Genomic DNA, 26347 nt, shown 5'->3' with positions numbered 1-26347 from the left:
ATCCAAAATGTTAATAGTACATAATAAAATGTAGATTGCAACACACAGACAAGGCATCCATTTATTCAATCAACAAACATTTATTATCTATCCGCTATGGATGACATACTACTCTAAGCCCTGGGGAAATGACACTGGACAAACACACAAGATCTGGTCTCATGGAAGTCACCTTCTATGAGTAGATATTAATATGAGTTAATATGTGTAATACAAGGGCTTTTAAAAAGATTATCATCATCATTAATATATTTCAGGTAACTGCATGCCAAATACTAATTGTCTGAAGAAAAGAATACAATATTCAAGTAGAGGATGCTGTTAGTCAAAAAATGCTGTCAATAGAAAAATTTAGCCAAGCACTTCATTAAAAGTATTTCATTTATTAAAATATTCTGGATCGTAATTCATAACTACATTTCTTACTAACAATCAATTTGTCAATTTTAGCTAGTGTGAAATGCTTATAGTAGATAGATTCTTGTTCTCTGTTACAAAGCATGTTTTTTTAACTCAATGTATTTATACTTTCAACCAAAAAAAGAAAAGACACCATTTGGCAAAGGCAAAACAGACTTTCTAAGCATCCCCCCAAATTCTGAAACATTATATATTTTAAATCTGAATATTTTAAATACACATATTTGTGAACTTTGGGTATATGAGAGAAAGAAAACAATAGTTCAAGAAGCACAGGATGTGGAGTAGACATTAAACAACAGACATTTCTGTGTCACAGAAAGGTAGAAAGGAATCACAAGAAAGTGGCGAAGACACAAAGGCCTTTGTGCTTATTGTCACTATCCCAAGATCTGGTCACTCTCTGGTAATGGGTATGGTTTGCTAATAATTCTGAAAAGAGCTATATGGTGGAAGAGAGTCAAACCTAGACATATAGCCCAGGTGTTTCACCCAATAAAAATGTGATTTTTTGAACAATTATGTATATTGCTTTTCCCTATCTGAAAAGTAAGGAAAATGCTATAAACCTATCTCACATTGGTGTTAATCGACAAGTTATCATGGAAACCTGATCTCCGAGAATTAAATCCATCACATCAAGAGACCAGTGCCATAACAGTTCCAGTACTTACGGTGACCAACACATCCTATGCCCTGCTGACTACCTTGCTTATCATCTTATTCAGTTGCAAGACCAGAAAAGTTGAGGAATGAGATTGGAGAGTATAAGTCTCATAAAGTGACTTATAGTGACAGCCTGTGTTTTCTGAAGAATATTTAAAAGAATCCAGTTTACCAAACATCAAGGAAGGTAACAGATTAATATAAATTATCATCGAGCTGCTTCTAGCATTGATAATACACATTCTGCATCAAAAAATTTTCTGATAGTGATGATATGAGCTGCATAGTAATATGCTTTGATTAATTATTTTGTTGAATAAATGGATGAATTACTTACACTTACACTGATAGCCTCAGTTTCTGCAGTGCATTGCTTCTTATCCTAACACAACTACTGGGAATCAAAACAGAAGTAGTACAAATTATAGTATTAAGCATACCAAATGGTTATAATAACAAAGATTTCCATTTGAATTATCAAAATAAGTACCTTACATGAAATTTAGAACTTGAAGTATGGAAAACCTCTAATTAAGGGAAATTTATGAAGGCCTTTATCAAGTTCTTTGCTGAATGCATTTATTTGGTTTCTTGATCCTCCAACCAATCGCATTAACAATGACAAAAGACATGCAAATTTAAACGGACAATAGTCAGGCCAAACTGCTCTGACTCATACCAACAGGGACATTTTCAGCATATATTCGGCTTGATTCATGCTAGCAAGGGTCAATATAACCAAAGAACATTTTCATAGTTATGCCTGGCTATAATCTGAAAACTATCTCATAATCATTGACCAAAAACAATGCAAACAAAAATCAAATTTATTTCAAACATTAACATGTGAAGCCTGGGCATTATTTAAACCCAGCAGAATCATGTATTTACCCTGCTACTGCTTAATAACTGCACAGCAACAAAAAAAATATGCATTACTATGTTTAAATCACCATTTTGATTGTATATTTTAAGCAAACAAAATATTACATTTTTGGTAGAATAGCTCATTGAAGACAATTTGGAACTAAATTTCCCTCTCCACCTCCCTCAATGAATCCGGACTAATTTATGATTAAATTCTCGTTAAAAACTGTATGGGCGGTATACTGAGAATAGTAATAAGCTATTCAACCAAATTCACTTGTTCACGACGGAAATAAGTTTTGTGAAAGGAAAAAAAAAATATCCTATTATAAACTGCTGCTGTAATTAGTGCCTGAAATTTAAGCTACATTTAATTAGTGCCTGAAATTTAAGCTATGTTATCAAAAGACTGCAGAATAATTCTCCTTGCTTTCTATTATTTTGCCTATCTATGTATTTTTTCACCTGTAATCTACAATAGAAAGATTAACTAAAATTCCAGGTTTGGAAACTCTAAAACTACTAAGTTTTAGTTAATCTGTCGAATAAAATAACAGTGATCTTAGTTCAGTCCCTAGTGGACAAACAGTAAAATAACTATTACTCGGCATGATTCAGCAGGAGGTGATCTAAGTGAGCGTGACCACACAGGAACAAAATAGAGTATCTGTCCTTTCCCTATCTTTTATCTTCTTAAAGGGTTTGTTCTGTTAACAGACTAACTTAAAGAAGACTAGACTCCTTGTGTTCCTACCCATACACACCAAGTGAATTTTTAGCAAAGATCCCTGGGGGAGAAGCTTTCCACAAATGGGACAATGACATTGCCACCCTTCCAGTGATATATTTGAATACACTTGTTATCTGCTGCTTACCTGTTACACAATTAAACAGAGGGTAAAGAGGGAATGAACTGCAGAAAGTATGTTATTTCTTTATAGGCATATTTTCAATAAAAACTTTTAAATGATTTATAGAGAAATAACTAAATAAAATATTTAATTTGATTTTTATAAATTGGGATTAAATGCATACTCAACATTAACATTTCTGGATACTTAGACTCCCATATTGCACTGTGAATAACTACAATGTCCTGAGGAAAGAGGTACTTCAGGAACATAGCAAAGCCTACATGTTGTGTTCAGCCCAAATCTGCAGGTGCATATCTTCGGGAACAGCCACCACTGGCTCAATTACTCCTTTCATAGTGGGTAAACAACCTCTTCCTGATGAGTTCACATTAAAATAAATCTTCCTGATTTTTTCTCAAGGACAGAAGAAATATATGACAGAAATCAGTCCTTTACTATACTACTACTTGCTGAAATTGTTACCTTTATATACTTATTCAAGTTCTCCAATCAAATATAATATTTTGTATTTACTCTCATTTCATATTAACTTTACTAGAGGTTGAAAAATAAGTATCTGGTGATGATTTTCTGTCCTAGCTGCAGAAAATTTCTTGGTGTAAAATCGATTTGATCCTAAACTAGTATTGTCATTATTACTTTATTTTTTCACTAACTTACTCAAGACATACATGCCTTTTTTTTTTAAGTTGGATTTTGATAGTCAGAAAACTCAAGCTAAATTTTAAATAAGGGAAAACCAGAAATGTCATAAAATGTGCCAGTATTAGGCACACAAACGGGGTGCCACCATACCTTAAGAGGCTTGCACAAGCCTAAAAAACGTCTGCTCACCCGTGAAGTCACAGGGAGAGAGCCTTCTTGCATTTGCAAACACTGCCCCCCTGGAGCAAAAGGTAAACACACACATGCTCCCCTAAGGAACTCTAAGTTAGCTGCAGTGCAAGAACAGAAAAGGCTCCGTGCATTTAGAAACTGAAAGCAATCACTTACTTTTTGCAGCCACTGAGTATAATTTTCCATCACATGCTCCAGATGTTGAAGTTTCTGGGAAGAGAAATCCTGTTCCACGTGTGGAGCATCTCTCTGCAGAGCGTTTGTGTTGTACTGGTCTGTCGTACTCTCACGACAGTTCCCGTCGTGTTCTGGAAGAATGAAAGTGTAGGCACACTGCCCATGTTGAATCCGATTATATCTTCTCCCACCGTTTTCTGGACTTCGGCGCTGGTTGCTGCACCCTATGTGAGTCAGAATAGCAGCGAGGAAAGCAAAGGAAAGGAAAACTGTCATTGTACTGCCAGCACTCTCTTTCCGTGCCTCTCGCAAAACTTGCTCCTTTCTTCTGACCTTTAAACTAGTTCTTTATTTCAGGTAAAACTGCTTGTTTGTTTGACTTTTTCCCCTCTCAAAGAAAGCTTTTGTAGAAGAATCACAGAAAACTAGCCATTTGTTAGCTTTGTTCTAAAATGTTATTTTTTTAATTTCACTGTAAAGATAGTTTCCTTAGTTAAAACTTGAGATATTTATTGCATAGTAGCTGAGATTTATGGTTTCCTCTCAGTGTAACCGTTCAGCGTGTAGCCTGCCTGAATCAGCTGCGTGTACATATTCTAGACCCTTTCCTCTACCCTATCTGCTGCAGATCTGCTATTTTCTCCCAGACCTCAGTGAGTTTTATTAAGGTTGCACATCCAAGCCAAGCTGGAAGCAGGCAGCCTTTCACAAGATGACTTGACAAGAATGCATGAGTGTGCCCCTATGCTAAGAATTGCTGATGGCTTGGAGCGGCTGGATCGTCTTACAAATTGGCTAGATGCGCATGACCTCGATCATGTATGGCCCTCCCGCCCCTTCCGCAGACAACTGCCTTGAGCCTTTAGGATATTCACCGCAAATCAATAGAGCAGTCCACCTTAATACACTTTTGGTGTGCATGCTGACCTCCTAAAATCTAGTAAACTAACAGTATGTTTTTAAAGTTCTACTTAATTGGGGAACCTGAAGAAGAAAACTGACATAGTGTCTAGTAAAATTACTTTTTATAGTGAATGATAAATTTGTATAATTATTAATTTTTTAAAAACTTTATTCTTTACTCTGGGGAAAAAGATATTAAAACCATTTTTAGAGATGGTATTCTTTCATTGTATTCACTTAGACTTTTAGGAAATTATCAGGAAGGGTCAAATTAGCAAAACATTTCATAACATCACTCAAATACAGCATAGGCATATTAAGTAGAATAATTTAAGTACTTTCTGAGATATAAATTTTAAATAAAACTGGTCCCCCAATTAGAATGCAGCCCTATGTGTTCTGTGTACATAAACTGAGCAACTTCCTTACAAAAACAGCCTGGTTACAATTTAAGACAGTGGCCTGAGAATTATTAATTCCCGTGGTACATCGTAATCATATATTTCACAAGGCTCTCTTTGGTGTTGCTATGGCTATCTTTAATGCTGGTATGGAAGTTCTACGTAAATTCTCCTGTGGCTGTATAGAAAAACTATCTGAGAACAAACATATCAGGTGTGCTAATGAGGCAGCAAAGGGCTGTATGGGAGAAATCGCTGTGCTTCTGTTAAGTAAAGAAATAAAAATTATCAGAAGGTGATTTCTTAAATGTAGCGTGTAAACATTTGAACAAACATTTGAACATAAAGAACAGGTGATAATTATAGAATTAATTTTACAACACTGAAATCTTTACTAAGTGCGTGTGGAAAACATGAATTATAAGCAGGGGCTTTCACCAAGAACTGGGAAGGATTTTGGGGAATGGAGTTTCCCAACTGCAGTCATGGTGTGAAAACGAAGTGACAGATGTTGACTCTCATGTCCTGGAATGGAGGGGCAGGGCAGTGGATGAAGGGCAGTAGGGGTTAGAGACTGGCGTGTGGAGAGAAGTTAGAGGAGAGGGCAAAACAAATTCCAGAAAAAATGTGATTTACTTGGGGGAAAACATTGTGCCAAGACTTATCAGTCCTTTCCACACCAAATAACAAATTTCTAAACTGACAGATATGGAAGCAAGTTATACCAAACATAGCAATAGTCTTTGAACTGCCTTTGCAGCCTCTTCCTGATGTTGCATGTCTCCTTGTTGGCTATGTCACTCACATGCAATAATAAGAATGACACTTATTAAAAGCTTACTATTTTCCAGGCCTATGCTAAACACTCCTTACACACAATCTCATTTAATTATCCCAACAAACCTAAGACATGGATATTACCTTTGACCCTATTTTTATCAATAGGAAAACTGAATCAAAGAAAGGCTAATCGGTCACAAGTCACATAGCTAGCAAGTGATGGTGCCAGTATGTGAACTCTGGCCAACTGATTCCAACTCTATTTTTCTAACCCAACACCAGCCAAAAGGCTTCCAAAAGGGCTCCAGCTGCACTGATTCACAGTCTTAAAGCAGGTTAAGTGATTGTACCTAGAAGAAAAAGAACTGATTAAAAGCCATTTTATACAACCGAAGTGATTTAATCCTTTTTTGTACCCAAAAAACAAACATACAAAGTGACAGGTAACCCACATGAAATTGATTTTTTAAGGGCCCACAAGGACAAAGTGCACTGGCAGAGCACAGATTATCTGAGAACATTTTCCAACATTGCTTGCTTCAAAAATTATCCCTGGAAAGAAGAGAGTCCAAAACCAACACCTGTAAGTGCTTCATGAAGAACTAAATACAGCCAAAAATCGGCAGAAGACACACGAGGCAGTAGTGAGATCTCTATTAAAGTGCTCCTGTGTTTTGTAACAGCCAAGATTGTTAAATAATCTGTTCCTCCGTGTGTGTGTGTGTGTGTGTGTGTGTGTGTGTGTGTGTGTGTGTGTCTATCTATCTGGGTGTATCTACATATGCTTATGCTTGTTCGTTTAAACTTTCCCAATCTGAACAAATGAAAAGAAGGAATGCATAACTTCCTGAGGGGAAAGTAGACAACTGAGAGAGGTAAAAATAAAAATTAAAAAAAGAAAGGAGGGGACAGAGAAACAGTAAGAGAAAGAGAGACTGATTTATTTTCCAGAAAAATAACGAAACAAAAAAACATAACACTGGAAGTACTGATGTCAATCCAAAAAAAAATCTCAAGATCAATTTTAAGCAACTGGAAAACACAGGAACATGCAAAATGGACTTATGTGTTTTGGGACTTCAGCTGAGGAGATACTGGGTGCATTAGAAGATCCTAATGACATACTTTAAAGACCATACGCTTTCAGGGACTAAACCTAACCAGTAGCAATACTGTTGGTTGTTGTTGCTGATTATTCAGAAATGATGCAATTTAGAGGACTTTAGAATTTAAGAAGTAACATGAAAAACAAGCCATATTTTTTTTTACTTCCTCTACCATACCTCAAAAAAAGTTTAAAAATATTCTAAAGAATTAATCGGGGCTTCCCTGGTGGCGCAGTGGTTGAGAGTCTGCCTGCCAATGCAGGGGACACGGGTTCGAGCCCTGGTCTGGGAAGATCCCACATGCCGCGGAGCAACTGGGCCCGTGAGCCACAATTACTGAGCCTGCGCGTCTGGAGCCTGTGCTCCGCAACAAGAGAGGCCGCGATAGTGAGAGGCCCGCGCACCGCGATGAAGAGTGGCCCCCACTTGCCACAACTGGAGAGAGCCCTCGCACAGAAGCGAAGACCCAACACAGCCATAAATAAATAAAAATTAAAAAAAAAAAAAAAAAAAAAAAAAAAAAAAAAAAAGAATTAATCATTTTATTCAATTGAATACTAAGGTAGCTTAATCTTGAAAGTCTTGTATCTTTGTATTTTATTTGCATTATCAGAGCTCTGGAATAAGGAGATATATGCTTTAAGATTCTGATCTCATATCTACAATAGTCCCAGGAAATGTTAGGCTCATCCAGAAATTTCCAGTGGGATAGGGAACACCACTTATATGGGAAACTGATGGCCCTAAATCTGTCCTAAGAACAAGTCTTTACTACTTCTTTTGTGAAGCTTTCTTAATTTCTCCAGGCATAATAATTGGCTTTTCTCTGATGCATTTCAATAACCTTCTCTTCTTATCTCCATAATGGCACTTCTCACACTGCTTTCTAATTATTTCTTTTTTGGTCTGTATCCCCTCTAACTGTGAGCTCATAAAGTCATCTCCTCATTTTCATCATTGATCTCCAGTGCTTACTATGCCCTTTAGTTGAAGGAATGAAAGAATTAAAGAAATGAGTGAATGAGCTAATTAATTACTTAGTATCTAACTACTACATGACTGGCCACATCTGTTGCATTGACTGGATGAGTCTGCCTAGAGTCAGGATGAAGCCAAAGTTATTCTAAAGAATGAGTTAGACACAAGAATGTGGTACAATAATAATGCATAACATTTTTTAACCCTTAAAAAATTAATTTCCTCATTTAATATTTACAGCACCCTCATAATTATGCATTTTATTCCCATTTTGCAGATAAGAAAATTATAGTGTATAGAGGTTAACTGCCCAAGATCATGATCTTTTTGTGGCAGAACAGGAATTTGATCCTCAGTCCATCTAACTCTGGAGCCTATATTCACATCCCTCTGAACTATAATGCCTCCAACAATACCTGAGTACTAGAAAACAGAGAGAAAACATTTCTTAATTTAGGAGACAGGAACAACATGGCTTCTATAGTTAAGACTGGTCTCCTCCTCTTCCCAACCACAGCCTTCACGGATTCATGTTATGATCTTCCAAAACAGAGCTAATGTTAAGCTAGGATGCACAATATAGTTGTCCTATCTGCTAACGAACATCCAATCTGATTGCTCAGGTTATATTTTGGGTCCGTTCTGAATGATCAGTTCTGTGCCATATACCTGTTATATATCATGATTATCATGTGCTAAAATAAAATTATATAATATAAGACTTTATTTCTCAAAAACACCATCAGATACTCCTCTAGTATTCATATGACCCCTGTGATGGCAAGGGGTGGGAAAGGTAGAAAGGAGTGGGAAAGCATTCCCCCTCCTTGCATACTAAACGCAATGTCATTCAGCACATATCCTATGAATATATTCTTAGAATATATTCTATTTCCTAGGGGTACCATATTCTATGGCTCTGCCCTAGCACTTTTAGGGCTCAAGAATATCAGTAGGGCTATGGTACTGGCAGCTATGTCTAAAAGGAGGGCACTAGGCTGAAAACCCTGGAGGGAGAGCCAAGATCCCTTCAAGTGACTGTGTAGGCATAAAAAGTATCCACAACAGATGAAAAAACCACAGGGGGCTAAAACAGAAAAACAAAAAGATATCACCTGGTGATTGACAGCACTTTGTAGGGACATGTGAAATATCAGTTGGGAACTCTCAAACCATTTGGGAAGACTTTGCAAAGAGGTGAAAACACTGCAGTGGGTGTGGGTGAGGAAGACACTGCAGTGGGTGGAGATATATAGGTAGGTGAGGAAATAAAAATTATTATATAAATATTCCCCTGCCTTCTAATGAGAGAAATTCCTGGTAATTAGTGGGTGTGCTGCTTGTCAGTTTTTAATTGCAGCTATGCAAGTTGGAAAGAGATGAGACAGAATTAATTTGTCTACCTAAGAAAGGAGAGAAGGGGCAAGGAGAGATCTGGAAATGGAGGACTGGAGCCAAAGAGGTTGAGAGAAGAGTCGAAAGAGAGAGGAAGCTTGTGGCTGTGTGGCTATGAGAAACTGGGAGAGATATATCAAGTACGGAGATCTGGAGCGCAACGGTGTTTCCGTGAGGTAAAAATCTCTCATCATTTTCAGTAAAATATATGCTTTTGGGCAAGTGACTTCTTTAGGGCGAGTGAGAAGAAACATTGGTCCTTGCTCCATATATAGAAATAACTAACATCTGGTTTACTTAGACTGTTAATGTTGACCCAAAGTCATTTATTTCATGTTGGTCTTTCACACTAGCTTAGAGCCTCCTTAGGGTTGTATCTGTCTTTTTGATCACTCTATACCCTTTTCCTGGCACATAGGAGGCAACTGATAAATATTTGTGATCCAGCTGACTGTCTGACTGACTCATTCACTTTCATTCTTGATGATGAGATCTGAAGACATAGAAGAATCACCCTCCCTTGGAGGTTTTCCTGTGCTGATCTTGCCTAAGCCCCCAAACCTCACTTTCTGGAGAGCTACATAAAAGACTCAGAGGCCATGGATTCCAAAGCAAATCCCCGGAGTGGCAGTGGAGTAATACCTAACACTCCTAGCCACTCATGGACATTGCCATGGTTGAAGAACCATTCAAGAAACACTGCAGAAATACTTTCCAGAGTGAGATTACTTGTTAATTCTACAACAGAGATAACTTCTACAAGTACCCAAGTCAGAAAAGTAAACAAACAGCTGGAGACTGTACCAAGTAGAAATACAGATGCCAAAATTCCCCTCATACCAGAATGGAGAAAGATTTCCATTGAAGATCCAGTAAAATGAGATTTTATTACAGGAAAAAGCATATAAAACACTTTGCATTTACTCTCTCTTTTTTTTCCCTACGTAAGTCTTGAATACTAGATGAGAGAAAAACAAGAAGGTCTCTCTGTCTTAACTTTTCCAAATTCAGGAAAAAACGTATTTTAAATGTTCTCAGAAACTAAGAAACAGCACGTATTTGAAAGGAATGGCTGGAATCACCTATCTGAAGACTCATGTATATCCAATGGCACTCGGATTGTGGCTAATCCTTGTAGCCAAGGCTGATAAATTCCCTCCATTGAGCAGTGACTTAAAGATACAGGATTTTGTGTTATTTTGTATTTGTGATTAGAGAGTTGTGACAACCTCTGCTCGTCAGAGGTAGAGAAAAAAAAAGGATCAATCACTTATTTCACGGAAATAAGATCCCTGAATTTTTCTAAAACCTATCACTCTTTGATTTTTAGTCTTGCATTCGTACTCTGTGTTAATCTAATCTTTTCTGTTTCCTCCCGCCAAATTGGATGAACTGTTCCATAGAGGTTAAGGTAGGAGACAGATTGCTTTAGCTTTGTTTTTGTTTATTTCTTGTTTATGCTAGTAAACAAGATTGGATTACAGAGGACAAGACATTTAATTAGTCTAAGCTCAGTGTCCTGATCCATAAAATGAAGATGATATTACAGTACCACTTATATAAGGGAGATGTGAAGATTAAATAAGAAAATGGATATAAAGTACTGAGCAAAGTGTCTAGAGCATATCAAGTGCTCTAAATGTTAGTTCTTGTTGTTTCAAAATGTGAGTTCTCTTTCTTGTGTTCAAAAATAGTCCTGCTTTTAAACTTGTTTAATTGAATCTTACGACCTGACTTCATATCCCCTCATTTCATCTTTTTAATTGTTTAAAATCACTTCTGAACCTCTTAAAAATCAGAATATTTAAGAAGCACATTTTAATATAGGAGGGTGACCACGTTTGCAATGGTAGTTCACATAAACAGCTCTGGTTTCCTTGAGGGCAAGGACTTCAGTGTTTTTTCTCACTGTTGCATCACCCACACCTGAAACAGTGCCCGACACATAATAGGTGCTCAATAAACATTTGTTGAATGAATGAAACAAGTTGGAAACAATTTAGTAAGAATATACTACTTCACAGAGACACCAGTAGGTCAGACTAATAAACCAGTCACATTTGGCAGCATGATAAGAATTTTATTCTCTGGAAACCATGGTAGCAATGTGGATGCCATTTATGGCTTCATCACCATGACTTGTTATCCAACTCATTTCTGGCCAATTCAACAAGATGACCTTATTTTCAAGAGCTTCTTTTATGACTAGACTTGTGGCATATATCACCCCATTCTGTTTCCTGGGATGGTAAGATAAAGTAGCAAGTGTTTGCCTCTGATAAAATGAAAAAGAACTGAAACACTCCTCTATTAATCTTACATGAAACATACAGCCCGGCATGACTTGCACAAAAGTAAAGAAAACCTTATTTTATCTATTTTTTCTCCAATACTAATTTTGCTTCCCCTAAGAATCTAATCAGATTAGGAATTTGGCAATTAAATTAGAAAATAAATTCCAGTGGTATATAAAACATGTGAAAATATTATATAATGGCTTTAACCAGGCTCTTACTTCATAAATTGATAGGCAAAGACATCATTTTAATGGTAATCTTAAATGAAGCACCCATTAAATCTAAAAAATGTATACCTTATTTTTCACTGAATATGTGCGTTGGTTCTTTCCTCTTTATCTTTCTCTTATAATTAGTAAAAATCTTTAAAGGGGAGAATTGTGGCAAAGAAAGAAAGGCTAGAATAGAAGACAACCATACATAAATGAAAAATGGAAAAGATTGTCATAGCCATTTCATTCTCTATCGGTAAATGTTCCTTCTACTTGTGATATATACAGATGGATCGTTAGCTCCTGAGATACCAAACAGCCTGCATATTTTGCAAAATGTTTCCTGAATCTGTATCACATTCACCTTCATTGTATTTATCAAAACTGCATACATGCCCCTTATACTACTGTTTACCTGTTTCCTTACCTCAAAGTTTAAGCTTTCTGTGTATTTTAGATTTACCTTAAACAAGAGTATCTGGGAAAACAAGCATGTGTGCTTTTTCCTAATGTATATTAAAATAAACACTAAATATTAAAATAAGCATCTGTCCATGCAACACCCATCAAATATTTCATATCTGCAGTGGAATTTGTACCACACTTTGGGAAACAAAACTTAGTGCTATCAACAGCAGAGTCATCCTTTCTTGCAAAATGAATAAAACAATACCTCCAGTCACTGTATCTATGGAAAAGACTATTGTAGATATTGCAGTCCCTCAAGATCAGTTTGCATCATGTCCAGAGTATTTGAGGGATTATTTCCATTCTGTAGTCAAATAAACAATACCAAAAAAAAAAAAAAAAGCCTTTGAAATAGAGGTTTCTGCACTTACACTGCCAGAGAGCATATGAAGGACTTCCCTACATCCCAGCCAGGAAGTCACAGCAGAGAACTGGCAGCAGCCCTATTTTGTAAGGCTGTCCACCGACGGAAATGCCCAACTGAAGGCCTGAAATTGAAACTAATGATTGACCAGGAGTTTCAACAGCTTTTCTCTTGATTCTGGCAATGGAAATAATAGTGAAGTTATTCAGTGTTTGAAAAGTAAATCTTCACTCCTTTTCGGTCTTGCATTTAGAAGAGTGTTGAGGAAATAGTAAACAAATTTCTTCTCAATAGTTGCATTCCCCTTGGAGAATTTACATTCCTTCCTAACATACCTCAAAGAGCTATAAAAACACACCAGTTCAAAAGAGGAAAAAGGAGAGTTAATATTTAAAGGAGCAGTTAGGAATCAATTACCCTCAGTTTAATAATAGTTAACATTTATTGAATACCTATGATATGTCCAGGACTGTGCTAATCATTGTACTTGCATTATCTGTTCTGTTACAATCACAATAACTCAATATGTAGGGAACTTTTATTACCATCATTTTTCATAGGAAAACAAACAGAGAAGTTTTGGACAGGACTCAAACCCAGGGTTCTCTGACTCCAGAGATGAAGCTTTTAATCATTACATATATATAAACTCTCAGTCAGTTCTCTGAGAACCTCGGTTGAATTCCCAAATTAACTATCCTCCTGATTTTTAACACACATTTCCTTATTTGTTACACCAATAAGAAGCACAGAACTTGATAGCCAATTAGACCAAAGGAAAGCTATAATAGTTGAAGATGAAAGCTATCAAGAAAAGTTAACAAATATATTTACTGTATGTCAATCATTTTACATATATTATCAAATTTAACCCTCAAAACAAGCATATAATACCCATTTCACAGATGAAGAAACTGGGGCTTTAGAAAATAAGGAACTTGACCAAAGTTATATAGAAGTGGCATTTTAACCAGGCATTCTGACTATGGGGCCCATTACCTTACCATGCTAAAGGAAATTCTCTAAAATAAGGGAAAAGAATCATTTTCAGGGTATTTATATGGAGGACTTTGACCAGTCCTCATCTTCACTGAGTGAAAAGGACAAGATTAATTCATCGTCCTCAAAATTGGATCCTGGGCTGGCAGCATCAGCACCACCTAGTATCTTGTTCATAATGCAAAATGTCAGCTCCTACCCAGAACTACTTAATCAGAAACCTGAGTGTGGGACCCAGCTTCTTTTTCACAAGCCTTGTAGGTAATTCTGATGCTCATAAAGTTTGAGAACCACTGGTTTGAAGCACTACTCCCTTACTCTGGCAGCACCTTAGGATCACTTGAGAACTTTACATAAATAAGATGCTTGGGCTTGTCCCTAGAGATTCTGATTCAGTTGATCTGGGTGGCAGCATAGACAATGGTATTTTAGAAAATGTATCAGGTGGTTCTAATGTGCAGTGTGGTTGAAAACCAATGGCTTAAAATTGAAAGAGCTAACCAAGAAGAAAGGCTGTGAAAAGAGCTGGATTTGTTCTGTACAGAGAAAGAATAAACTTACTTGGATATGCCTAAAAACATTTCTGGAGAGTTCTTTAATTCTAGGATTATAAAACAGTGACCTTATTGCCTTTAAAGTATTATATATCTAATTTCTGAAGCATTTAAGGACACAAAGATGACCACATATTAAATAAACTGGACCCAAGAGATTAAGCACCTCCATGGTTCACACTGTTTTGTTGTTGTTAAAGTACTTTATCTCCTAAATTTATGTTTTTAAAGCCTTTAAGGAATAAAATATTTATGTCTCGATCACTTGATGAGCACAATGTTGACTCTCATCTAATAATTTACAATTGCTATTATGATGACATTTTGTCTCTGATCTCATAAAGCGTTATTTGTTCCTCCCAAAATAAGCAGTCAGTGCCTGTGTTGTTATCTCTAACCACTCCAATATCTGATTCACCTGGGATGAATGAATGGGAAAACCACAGTGACAAGTCATCTTTCCCAAATAAATTACAAAAGCTTTAGAGTTACTAGTTGCAACCCATGATATATAACCTGCATGGACTCTACACCTTCCACAAGGAAACCATGAACTTTGGAAATAACTTTTTTCTTGTATTAAATTGCCACCACATGTCTATAGCAGCACTATTCACAACAGCCAAAAGGTGGAAACAACCTAACTGTCCATCAACAGAAGAACAGATAAACAAACTGTGGTATATCCTTACAATAGAATGTTATTCAGCCACAAAAAGGAATGAAGTACTGCCACATACAACAACACAGATGAACCTTGAAAACATTATGCTAAGAAGCCAGACACAAAAGGTCACATTTGGTATGATTCCACTTATATAAAACATCCAGAATAGGTAAATTCACAGTACAGACAGTAAGTAGGTTAGTGGTTTTCCAGGGATTGCAGGTTAAGAGGGAGTAGGGAGTGGCTGCTTAATAAGTACAAGGTCTCCTTTCAGGTTGATAAAGTGTTTTGGACTTAGATAGTGGTGATGATCGCACAACATTGTGAATGTACTAAAAGCCACTGAGTTGTATGCTTTAAAATGGTTAATTTTAATGTTATGTGATTTCACCTCAATAGAAGATAATTTTAAAAATGATTGGCACTACTTCTCCAAAAAGCACATTTGGCATCTGTGTTTTCTTTAGATTACCATAAGATGCACTGAAGTAAAACATGCATTTTTTTTCACTTTCATTTTGAAATAATTATAAATAGGAAAATGCAAAGGTAGTATAGGGAGGACCCATGTAATCTTTATTCAGTTTCCCCACCAGTCATATCTTACATAATTAATATAATCAGGAATTGGACATTAGTACAATGAGAGTGTATAGTTCTATATCAATTTTTTACTGCAATATTCACTTTATTGTGGTAGTCTGGAATCAAACCTGCAATATCTCCACGGTATGCTCATACTTCTTTTCTCCAGGTAGGACAAACTATGGTTCAGTTTACACCATCATCCCAGAGACAGACTTATCTGAAAGCAAGTTTTTGCTGGGCTTTTTCTGTTTTATTACATGTATAGACTCATATAACCACCACCACAATCAAGGAACAGAAATATGCCACCACCACAAACATCTCCCTCATGCTATTCCTTTAGAATTGTACTCATTTCACTCCTCAACACCATCCCTAACCCCTGGAAGCCACTAATCTGTTTTTCCATCTCTATAACTCTGTCATCTCAAGAACGTTATATAAAGGGAATTTTGTAGTATGTACCTCTTGAGACTGACTTTTTTCATTCACTGTAATGTCCTTGAGATCCAAGTTGTTGTGTGTGTGCATTCCTTACTATTACTGAGTAACATTCCATGGTATGGATGTACCACAGTTTGTTTAACCATCACCTATCAAGGGACAGTTTGGTTGTTTCTAGTTTGGGGCTACTACAAATAAAGCTTTTATGAACAACTGTGTACAGGTCTTTGTGTAAACATAAATTTCCAATGAATATTTAATAGATGCCCAGGAATACGATTGCTAGATTGTACGGAAAATGTATGTTTAGTACTTTTTAAGAAACTGCCAAACTGTTGTCAAGTGTCTATACCATTTTATATTCCCACCAGCAATATATGAGAGATACACTTTCTCCGCATCCTTGCCAAATGTTGATTTAGTATTGTCACTATCCCTTATTTCAGCTGTTCTAAGAGGTGTGGAGTAATATCTCATCATTATCTAAATTTGTATTTCCCTAATGGTTAGTGATATTAAATACCTTTTCATGCACTCATTTGCCATAATATACTCTCATCAGTGAAAGTTCTCTTCATGTCTTTGCCCATTTTTAATTGGATTATTTGTTGTTTTTTATATTGATTTTTGAAAGTTGTTTATGTATTCTACATATGAGTCTTCTGTCAGATATATGGTTTGCAAATATTTTCTCCTAGCCTGTAGCTTGTCTTTTTAATTTTCTTAATAAGCTCTTCATAAAGCAAAAGTTGTAATTTTAATAAAGTCTAATTTATCATTTTTTTATGAATAATACTTTTGGTGTCTTCTTTAAGACATCTTCACCAAGCCCTAGGTACTAAAGATTTTCCGATGTTATCTTCAAAATGTTTATAGTTTTACATTTTACATTTAAATGTACTAACCATTTTAAGTTAATTTTTGTATAACATGTAAGGTTAAAGTTGAAGCATTTCTGTTTGTGGATATCCAACTGCTCCAGCACCATTTATTGAAAAAATTATTCATCTTTCATTGAATTGCTTTTGCACATTTAGAAAAAAAAGATCAACTGGCTATATTTGTCTGGGTTTATTTCTAAGTTCTTTATTCTATCCAGTTGATCTCTGTGCCTCTCCTTTCACCAGTACCACCACAGTCTTGGTTTCTGTAGTATATCATCATTCTTGAACTCAGATGGAGTGATTCCTACCAATTTATTCTTCTTTTTAAAAACTGTTTAAGCTATTCTAGTTCCTTTGCTTTTCCATATAATTTTAGAATAACTTTGTCTATGTCTATAAAAAATCTTGCTGAGATATTTATAGGATCTGCATGTTAATCTGGGGAGAACTGACATGTTTACTATGCCTTACTCTCCATTTCAGATCTTTGATTTCTTTCATCAGTGTTTTGTAGTTTCCAGCATACAAGTACTGCATATTTTATTAAATTTACACCTATTTAATTTTTTGAGTGAATATAAATGGTATTTTTATTTAATTTTGGTTTCTACATCTTCACTGTTAGCATATAGAAACATAACTGATTACTGAATGTTTATTTTACATCCTGCTAACTTCCTGAACTCACTTATTAGCTCTAGAAGTTTTTGGTAGATTCCTTAGATTTTTTTTACATAGACCATCATGTCATCTGCAAAGGGGCAGTTTATTTCTTCCTTTCTAATTTATGTCTTTTGTTTCCCTTTCTTGCCTTATTTCCCTGGCTAGAACTTCTCCACAATCTCTTCTACAAAATAGAAGAGGAGGGACACTTCTCAACTCATTCCATGAAACCACTATTACTCTGATACTGAAACAAGACAAAGAATAGTACAAAAATGAAAACTACAGACAAATATCCTTCAGGAATATATGAGCAAAAAAATATTAAGAAAATATTAGAAAATAAAATCCAGGAACATATAAAAAGAATTACACTCTATGAACAAGTAGAGTTTATTTCAAAGATACAAGACTGGTTCCATATTTGAAAATCAATCAATATAATCCACCATATTAACAGGCTAAAGAAGAAAAATCACCCAATCACATCAACTGCTACAAAAAAAGCATTTGACAAAATGTGACACCCATTCACGGTAAAAACTCTCAGAAAACTAGGAATAGAGGGAATCATCCTCAACTTGATAGTTATAAAATCAATAAACTAGGGCTTCCCTGGTGGCGCAGTGGTTGAGAGTCTGCCTGCCGATGCAGGGGACGCGGGTTCGAGCCCTGGTCTGGGAAGATCCCACATGCCGCGGAGCAACTGGGCCCGTGAGCCACAATTACTGAGCCTGCGCGTCTGGAGCCTGTGCTCCGCAACAAGAGAGGCCGCGATAATGAGAGGTCCGCGCACCGCGATGAAGAGCGGCCCCCACTTGCCACAACTAGAGAAAGCCCTCGCACAGAAACGAAGACCCAACACAGCCATAAATAAATAAATTTAAAAAAAAAAATCAATAAACTATAGATCAAATTAGATCAAGGGAGGTGTTATCTATTCCCTGTTATGTCCACTATGTCACCATACACATGTTAAAAACCAGTAAATGCAATTACTTAATACATAGTAAAGTCCATCAGATAAAAGTAAGTTTTAAATTCTATGATGAATCCATGAGGATACTGGATGAAAATATATTTCATCCTTTGATTTGGAAAGTCTACCTTAGAAACAAGGTGGGATCCTTGTGTTTTAATCCCCACTCTTTCTTTCACCTATTCATTCAACAAATATCTATTGAGGGTATACTGTGTGATAGGCACTGCTCTAGATGTTGTGGGTAGAGTATAAAACAAACAGACCAACTTTCATGACACTACACAGCTTATACTCTGATGAGGGAAGATAGAAAAATCAAACTAAATTATTAATATATACCACACTGTATATTATATGGGGATTAGTGTTATTACAAAATAAATAGAAAAGTTAAGAGAGGGAATACTGTAGTGGTGGTGGATTTAAAATAGGATAGTCGGGAATGACCTCACTGAAAAGGTGATATATGAGCAAGTATTTAAGGAGATGAGTATGCTAGGCAAAATAATGCCCCTCCCCCAAAGATATCCACATCCTAATCCCTGGAACCTTAAATGTGTTATTCTACATGGCAAAACAGACTTTGCAGATATTAATAAGGTTACCAACCTTGAGATGAAGAGATTATCCACATGGGCCTAATCTAATCACACTGGGTCCTTAAAATCAAAGCACCTTTCCCAGCTAAGGTCATAGGGATATGTGACTATGGAAGCAGGATCAGAGAGATGCAATCTTTTTTGTTTTGAAGATGGAGAAAAAGTACCACTAGCCAATGAATGTGGGTGACCTCTAGAAGCTGGAAAAGGAAAGGAAATGGATTTGCCTCTACAGCCTCCAGAAGAGAACACAGATCTCTTAACATCTTGACTTCAGCCCAGTGAGACCTGTGTCCAAGTTGTAAACTATAAAACTGTAAGATAAAAATTTTGTGTTACTTTAAACCACTAAGTTTGTGGTAATCTATTACAATAGCAATAGAAAACTAATACAGTGAGCTTATGAATCAAGGAGCAGTGGGGAGGTCAGTGAGTCTGGAGAAGTACAGTATTAGAAGATGAGGTCAGAGTGGAAGGGTGGAGGTAAAAGATTATGAAGGGCCTCGGTGGCCAGTGTAACAACATTAGTTTTTATTCTGAGATGGGAAGCCACGGTGAATTTTTAAACAGAGGAATGTGATCTATCTTACATCGTAAAGGGATAGCTGCTCTGTGGAAGGGCAAGGACAAAAGCCTAGAGCCCAGTGGGGAGGCTCTCTGAATGATCCAGATAATGGTGGCTTCAATGAGGGCAGTGGCTATGGAGATGAGAAGTGGTCAGGTAAATATTTTGAAGCTGAGGCCAAAAGGATTTCCTGGTGGCTTCAATGCTGAGTGTGAGAGATGTCTCAAGGTTTTGACCCAAGCAAATGGAAAGTTAAGTTTTGTTAACTGAGATGGAGAAGACTATGAACAGACTTAGGAAAGAGAGAGAAGAGGAGCTTAGTTTCAGACATGCTAAATTTGAGATATTTATTGAAGAGACAACTAGTAAGCAGCTGGATATATGATTATAGAGTTAGGGGAATGATCCATAATGGAAATTTAAATCTGGATATCATCAGGGAGAGTTAGGTGGTATTGGAAGCTGTGAGAGTAGAGAAAATAACCCAGGGAGTGAGGGTGGATAAGAAAGAGAAAAGGCCTAATGATTGGACTCTGAAGGGCCCTAGGGTCAGAAGATTAGGAATATAAGGAGGAATCAGAAAAAGAGCCTGAAGAGAAAAAGTAGCCAGTGAAGTAAGGAAAAAAAAACAGGAAAGTATGTCTTGGAAACCAAGTGAAGTATGTTTCAAAGAGGAGGGTGATCAATGACAAACATAGCATTTAGATCAAGTAATATGAGGACTAGGAATTGACCAGTGGCTTAAGCAACATGAAGGTGATAGCTGCCCTTGAAAAGAGCAGTTTCAGAATACTTGGAATGTGGGGTGCTGATCCAGAAACACAGTTGGTTTAAGAAAGCCTGGAAAGCAAGGAATTGGAATTAACAAATGATGATAACCTTCTCAAGGAGATTTGCTACAAATAGCTACATTGGTCTTGGAGAAGGAAGAACCCATGAAGCGTTCAAAAAGGTTTTGCACTGCATTTTCTGCTAACGTTATGGGAAAGTGAGGACACAAGATTTAGACCTCCACCAGTGCTGGTGTGAAACATGCTAACCTGGACACACTGAATTTATAGATATTGGCTTTGGTCTTATTTTTATATCTTGTTATGCCAGTAGAGTTACTGAAACAATATCTTTGTACTTGCCAATAAACTATCCTAAATTCTCTTTGCACAAATAAGCAAGATTTACTCTAAGTATTGCTGCCAGAAAATAAGTCTAACTATATACATGTGAATGCAATATAACTCCTTTACTTGGCTTGATAAGATTTTTTAAAGTAACTTACTTTTCTCTTTTATGGTAAAAACTTCGTAGTTTCCTATTAAAGGGGGCAGTGACTAGCAGCGGGAGATTTATGCTTGGAGAGGTATATATGCTTTTTGTTTCATTTTTCCCCCTTAAGTATTGTGGGCTTTTCCCCCTTTGACCACTTGTAGGAGAAGACCTCCCGAGTGGTATGAAATGACTTGGCAACATCTTTAGAAATGAAAAGAAAAAAATCTTGTTGCTTGGGGATTTTCTAGCGATAATATCTGGAGAATTATTTTTTCTGGGTTTATACATGGCTTTCCTTAAATTATTTCCTTATATGGGAAATAATCACACCTCCTTCTCAATTCTTTCAATCAAACGCAGCATAAAAAGCTACTGATGAATAACTAAAAGGTTATTTTACCTGGAGAAGCATGATGAAAGGGAAACATAGTTGAACTTGAAATTTTAGAAAATCCGGTTTCAAAAAACATTCTCAAATAGTTACACAAATTTAGTATATGAGCAAGGTGACATCTCAAATCAGTGGTCAAAGAACTTTTTTAAATAAATGGTGTTAGAACAACAGGGTGTCCATCTGGAAGAATATAAAGTTGCCTTCATACTATACACTAATATAGACTCCATATCAATTTAAGCTTACATTAAAAATAAATTATTAGAAGAAAACATATCCTTAGGCTAAAGAAGGTCTTTCTAATTTAAAATCTAGAATCATTTAAAAAATTATTTTAATTAATCATTTTGACTACCAAAAAATATAAAAAGTCTGAATACCAAATTTAAAAAAAACAAGAAGCAAAATCAAAAGACATATGACAGAGAAAAAATTATTTGCAATTCATAACATAAAAGACAAATGCCAAAACAATCTTGAGAAAGAAGAACAGAGCTGGAGGGATCATGCTCTCAGACTTCAGACTATACTACAAAGCTACAGTAATCAAGACAGTACAGTTCAGGCACAAAACCAGACACATAGATCAAAGGAACAAAATAGAGAGCCTACATATTAACTCACACGCTTATGGTGAATTAATCTATTACGAAGGAGGCAAGAATATACAATGGGGAAAAGATAGTCTCTTCAATAAATGACGCTCAGTAAACTTGACAGCTACAAGTAAAAGAATAAAATTAGAACGTTTTCTCACACCATAAACAAAAATAAAGTCAAAATGGACTAAAGACCATTAACGATAAAACTCCTAGAAGAAAACATAGACAGAACACTCTTTGACATAAATCGTAGAAATATTTTTTTCGATCTGTCTCCTCAGACAAAGGAAACAAAAGCAAAAATAAACAAATGGGACCTAATTAAACTTAACAACTCTTGTACAGCAAAGAAAACCATCAACAAAATAAGACAACCTACTGAATGAGAGAAAAATATTTTCGAATGATATGACCGATAAGCGGTTAATATCGAAAATATATAAGCAGCTCATACAACTCAATGTCAAAAAAAAAAAAAAAACCAACCCAATTAAAAATGAGCAGAAGATCTGAATAGACATATTTCCAAAGAAGACACACAGATGGCCAACAGGTACATGAAATGATCTTCAACATCGCTAATCATCAGAGAAATACAAAATCAAAACAACAATATCACCTTACACCTGTCAGAATGGCTATCATCAAAAAGACCACAAATAACAGATGTTGGTGAGGATGTGGACAAAAGGGAACATTTGTACACTGTTGATGGGACTGTTAATTGGTGCAACCACTGTGGAAAACAGTGTGGAAGTCCCTCAGAAAACTAAAAATAGAACTACCATCTGACCCAGAAATTCTACTTCTGGGTATAAATCTGAAGAAAATGAGAACACTAATTCGAAAAGATACATGCACAGCAATATTCATAGCAGAGTTATTTACAATAGCCAAGATATGGAAGCAACTAAGTGTCCATCGATAGATAAAGACACACACACACACACACACACACACACACACAAACACAAAACGGAATACTACTCAGCCATAAAAAAAAATTTTGCCATTTGCAACAACATGGATGGACCTAGAGGGTATTATGCTTAGTGAAATAAGTCAGACAGAGAGGGACAAATATTGTATGTTATCATGATGTCAAATCTAAACTAGGAGTAGGGGATTAAGAGGTACAAACTACTATGTATAAAATAAATACAATACAAGGGTATATTATATAGCACAGGAAATATACCCAACAGTTTATAATAACATTAAATGGAGTATAAACTATAAAAATTTTGAATCACTATGTTGTATACCTGAAACTAATGTAATATTATAAATCAACTATACTTCAATTAAAAATTAAAATAAAAAAGAAGAAATTTCCAAAACAAACAAAAAAGAAAATGCAAATTAAGACTACATCAAGCCATCAGTCTAAACAACCATAGTGGCATAAATTCAAAAGTTAGACAATACTAATTTGTGGGCAAGTTTATGGGGAAATGGACAGTCTTATACATTACAGGTAAAAGTGAAAAATAGTATACAACTACCATGAAGAGAAATCTGGCAATTTTTATTTAATTATAAATGCATTTATCCTTTGATAACCCAAGATTTTCCTTTGGGGAATTATGCTACAGAAGCATATGTATGAAAAGATGTATGTTCAACTGTTCCCTAAAATCCTGTTTGTAATAGAAAAAAACCCAAATGCTATCTAACTCAAATTTATATAGTGTGAAACATCCACCCAAGAGAGTACTATACAGCTATAAAAAGCAAGGAGGAAGCTCTCTATGTATGGACAAGAAAAGAGCTCCAGGATATATTACTAACTGCACTAAAAAAAAAAAAAAAATAAGTCATAAAATAGGGTATATAGTATTGTATCCTTTGTTTATAAAAGAGAGGTGATGGAAGATTGGTTCAAGATGGCGGAGTAGAAGGACATGCTCTCCCTCCCTCTTGCAAGAGCACCGGAATCACAACTGCTGAACAATCATCAACAGGAAGACACGGGAACTCACCAAAAAAGATACCCCACATACAAAGACAAAGGAGAAGCCACAGTAGGAGGGGCACAATCACAATAAAATCAAATCCCATAACTGCTGGGTGGGTGCCTCACAAACTGGAGAACACTTATACCAGAGAAGTCCACCCACTGGAGTGAAGGTTCTGAGCCCCACGTCAGGATCCCCAAACTGGGGGTTCAGCAATGGGAGGAGGAATTCCTAGAGACTCAGACATTGAAGGCTAGCGGGATTTGACTGCAGGACTTCGACAGGACTGGGGGAAACAAGACTCCACTCTTGGAGGGCACACACTAAGTACTGTGCACATCGGGAGCAAGGGGAAGGAGCAGTGACCCCATAGAGACTGAATCAGACATACCTGCTAGTGTTGGAGGATCTCCTGCAGAGGCGAGGGGTGGCCCTGACTCACCCTGAGGACAAAGACACTGGCAGCAGGAGTTCTGGGAAGTACTCCTTGGCGTGAGCCCTCCCAGAGTCCGCCATTAGCTCCAGCAAAGAGCCCGGGTAGGCTCCAGTGTTGGGTCACCTCAGGCCAAACAACCAAGAGGGAGGGGACACAGCCCCACCCATCAGACAAGCAGATTAAAGTTTTACTGAGCTCTGCCCACCAGAGCAACAGCTAGCTCTACCCACCACCAGTCCCTCCCCTCAGGAAACTTGCACAAGCCTCTTAGACAGCCTCATCCACCAGAGGGCAGACAGCAGAAGCAAGAAGAACTACAATCCTGCAGACTGTGGAACAAAAACCACATTCACAGAAAGATAGAGAAGATGAAAAGGCAGAGGGCTACGTACCACACGAAGGAACAAGATAAAACCCCAGAAAAACAACAAAGTGAAGTGGAGGTAGGCAACCTTCCAGAAAAAGAATTCAGAATAATGATAGTGAGGATGATCCAGGACCTCGGAATAAGAATGGAGGCAAAGATCGAAAAGATGCAAGAAATGTTTAACAAAGACCTAGAAGAATTAAAGAACAAACAAACAGAGAGGAACAATACAATAACTGAAATGAAAACTACACTAGAAGGAATCAATAGCAGAAAAACTGAGGCAGAAGAACGGATAAGTGACCTGGAAGACAAAATGGTGGAATTCACTGCTGTGGAACAGAATAAAGAAAAAAGAATGCAAAGAAATGAAGACAACCTAAGAGACCTCTGGGACAACATTAAATGCAACGACATTCACATTATAGGGGTCCCAGAAGGAGAAGAGAGAGAGAAAGGCCTAGAGAAAATACTGGAAGAGATTATAGTTGAAAATTTCCCCAACGTGGGAAAGGAAATAGCCACCCAAGTCCAGGAGGCACAGAGAGTCCCATACAGGATAAACCCAAGGAGAAACACATCGAGACACATAGTAATCAACTTGGCAAAAATTAAAGACAAAGAAAAATTATTGAAAGCAGCAAGGGAAAAATGACAAATAACATACAAGGGAACTCCCATAAGGTTAACAGCTGATTTCTCAACAGAAACTCTACAAGCCAGAAGGGACTGGCACGGTATACTTAAAGTAATGAAAAGGAAGAACCTACAACCAAGATTACTCTGTCCAGCAAGGATCTCATTCAGATTCAATGGAGAAATCAAAAGCTTTACAGACAAGCAAAAGCTAAGAGAATTCAGCACCACCAAACCAGCTCTACAACAAATGCTAAAGGAACTTCTCTAAGTGGGAAACACAAGAGAAGAAAAGGACTTACAAAAACAAACCCAAAACAATTAAGAAAATGGTCATAGGAACATACATACCGATAATTACCTTAAACCTGAATGGATTAAATGCTCCAACCAACAGACACAGGCTTGCTGAATGGATACAAAAACAAGACCCATATATATGCTGTCTACAAGAGACCCACTTCAGACCTAGGGACACATACAGACTGAAAGTGAGGGGATGGAAGAAGATATTCCATGCAAATGGAAATCAAAAGAAAGCTGGAGTAGCAATTCTCATATCAGATAAAATACACTTTAAAATAAAGACTATTACAAGAGACAAAGAAGGACACTACATAATGATCAAAGGGATCAATCCAAGAAGAAGATATAACAATTGTAAATATACAAGCACCCAACTTAGGAGCACCTCAATACATAAGGCAACTGCTAACAGCTATAAAAGAGGAAATCGATAGTAACACAAAAATAATGGGGGACTTTAACACCTCACTTACACCAAGGGACAGATCATCCAAACAGAAAATTAATAAGGAAACACAAGCGTTAAATGACACAATAGACCACATGATTTAATTGATATTTATAGGACATTCCATCCAAAAACAGCAGATTACACTTTCTTCTCAAGTGCGCACAGAACATTCTCCAGGATAGATCACATCTTGGGTCACAAATCAAGCCTCAGTAAATTTAAGAAAACTGAAATCATATC

At 36.6% G+C, this 26347-nt stretch overlaps 2 protein-coding genes across 5 annotated transcripts in view; one reads left to right on the top strand and one right to left on the bottom strand.

The window, feature by feature from the left end:
- Positions 1-7239, bottom strand: part of ANGPT1 (angiopoietin 1) — a 268562-nt gene extending 261323 nt beyond the window's left edge. For both annotated transcript variants that reach the window (XM_082364362.1, XM_082364363.1), the window contains exon 1: positions 3822-7239. In XM_082364362.1, the coding sequence (XP_082220488.1) occupies positions 3822-4118 (297 nt within the window). In that variant the 5' untranslated portion in view covers positions 4119-7239. The remainder of the gene's footprint in view (positions 1-3821) is intronic.
- Positions 1-26347, top strand: part of LOC309615149 (uncharacterized protein) — a 132064-nt gene that overhangs the window by 55529 nt on the left and 50188 nt on the right. Inside the window, exon 3 of one of the 3 annotated variants that reach the window (XR_014236543.1) lies at positions 17711-25127. The exons of the other annotated variants lie outside the window; for them this stretch is intronic. The gene's annotated coding sequence lies outside the window, so the exon portion shown is untranslated. Of the gene's footprint in view, positions 1-17710; positions 25128-26347 lie in introns of those variants that run through there. 3 annotated transcript variants of the gene reach the window in all.

Source organism: Balaenoptera borealis (genome assembly GCF_965194805.1).
Source record: "Balaenoptera borealis genome assembly, chromosome: 17".
Classification (NCBI taxonomy): Eukaryota; Metazoa; Chordata; class Mammalia; order Artiodactyla; family Balaenopteridae; genus Balaenoptera; species Balaenoptera borealis.
Note: the sequence above shows the minus strand (reverse complement) of the source record. Positions and strands in the feature narration are given on the sequence as shown.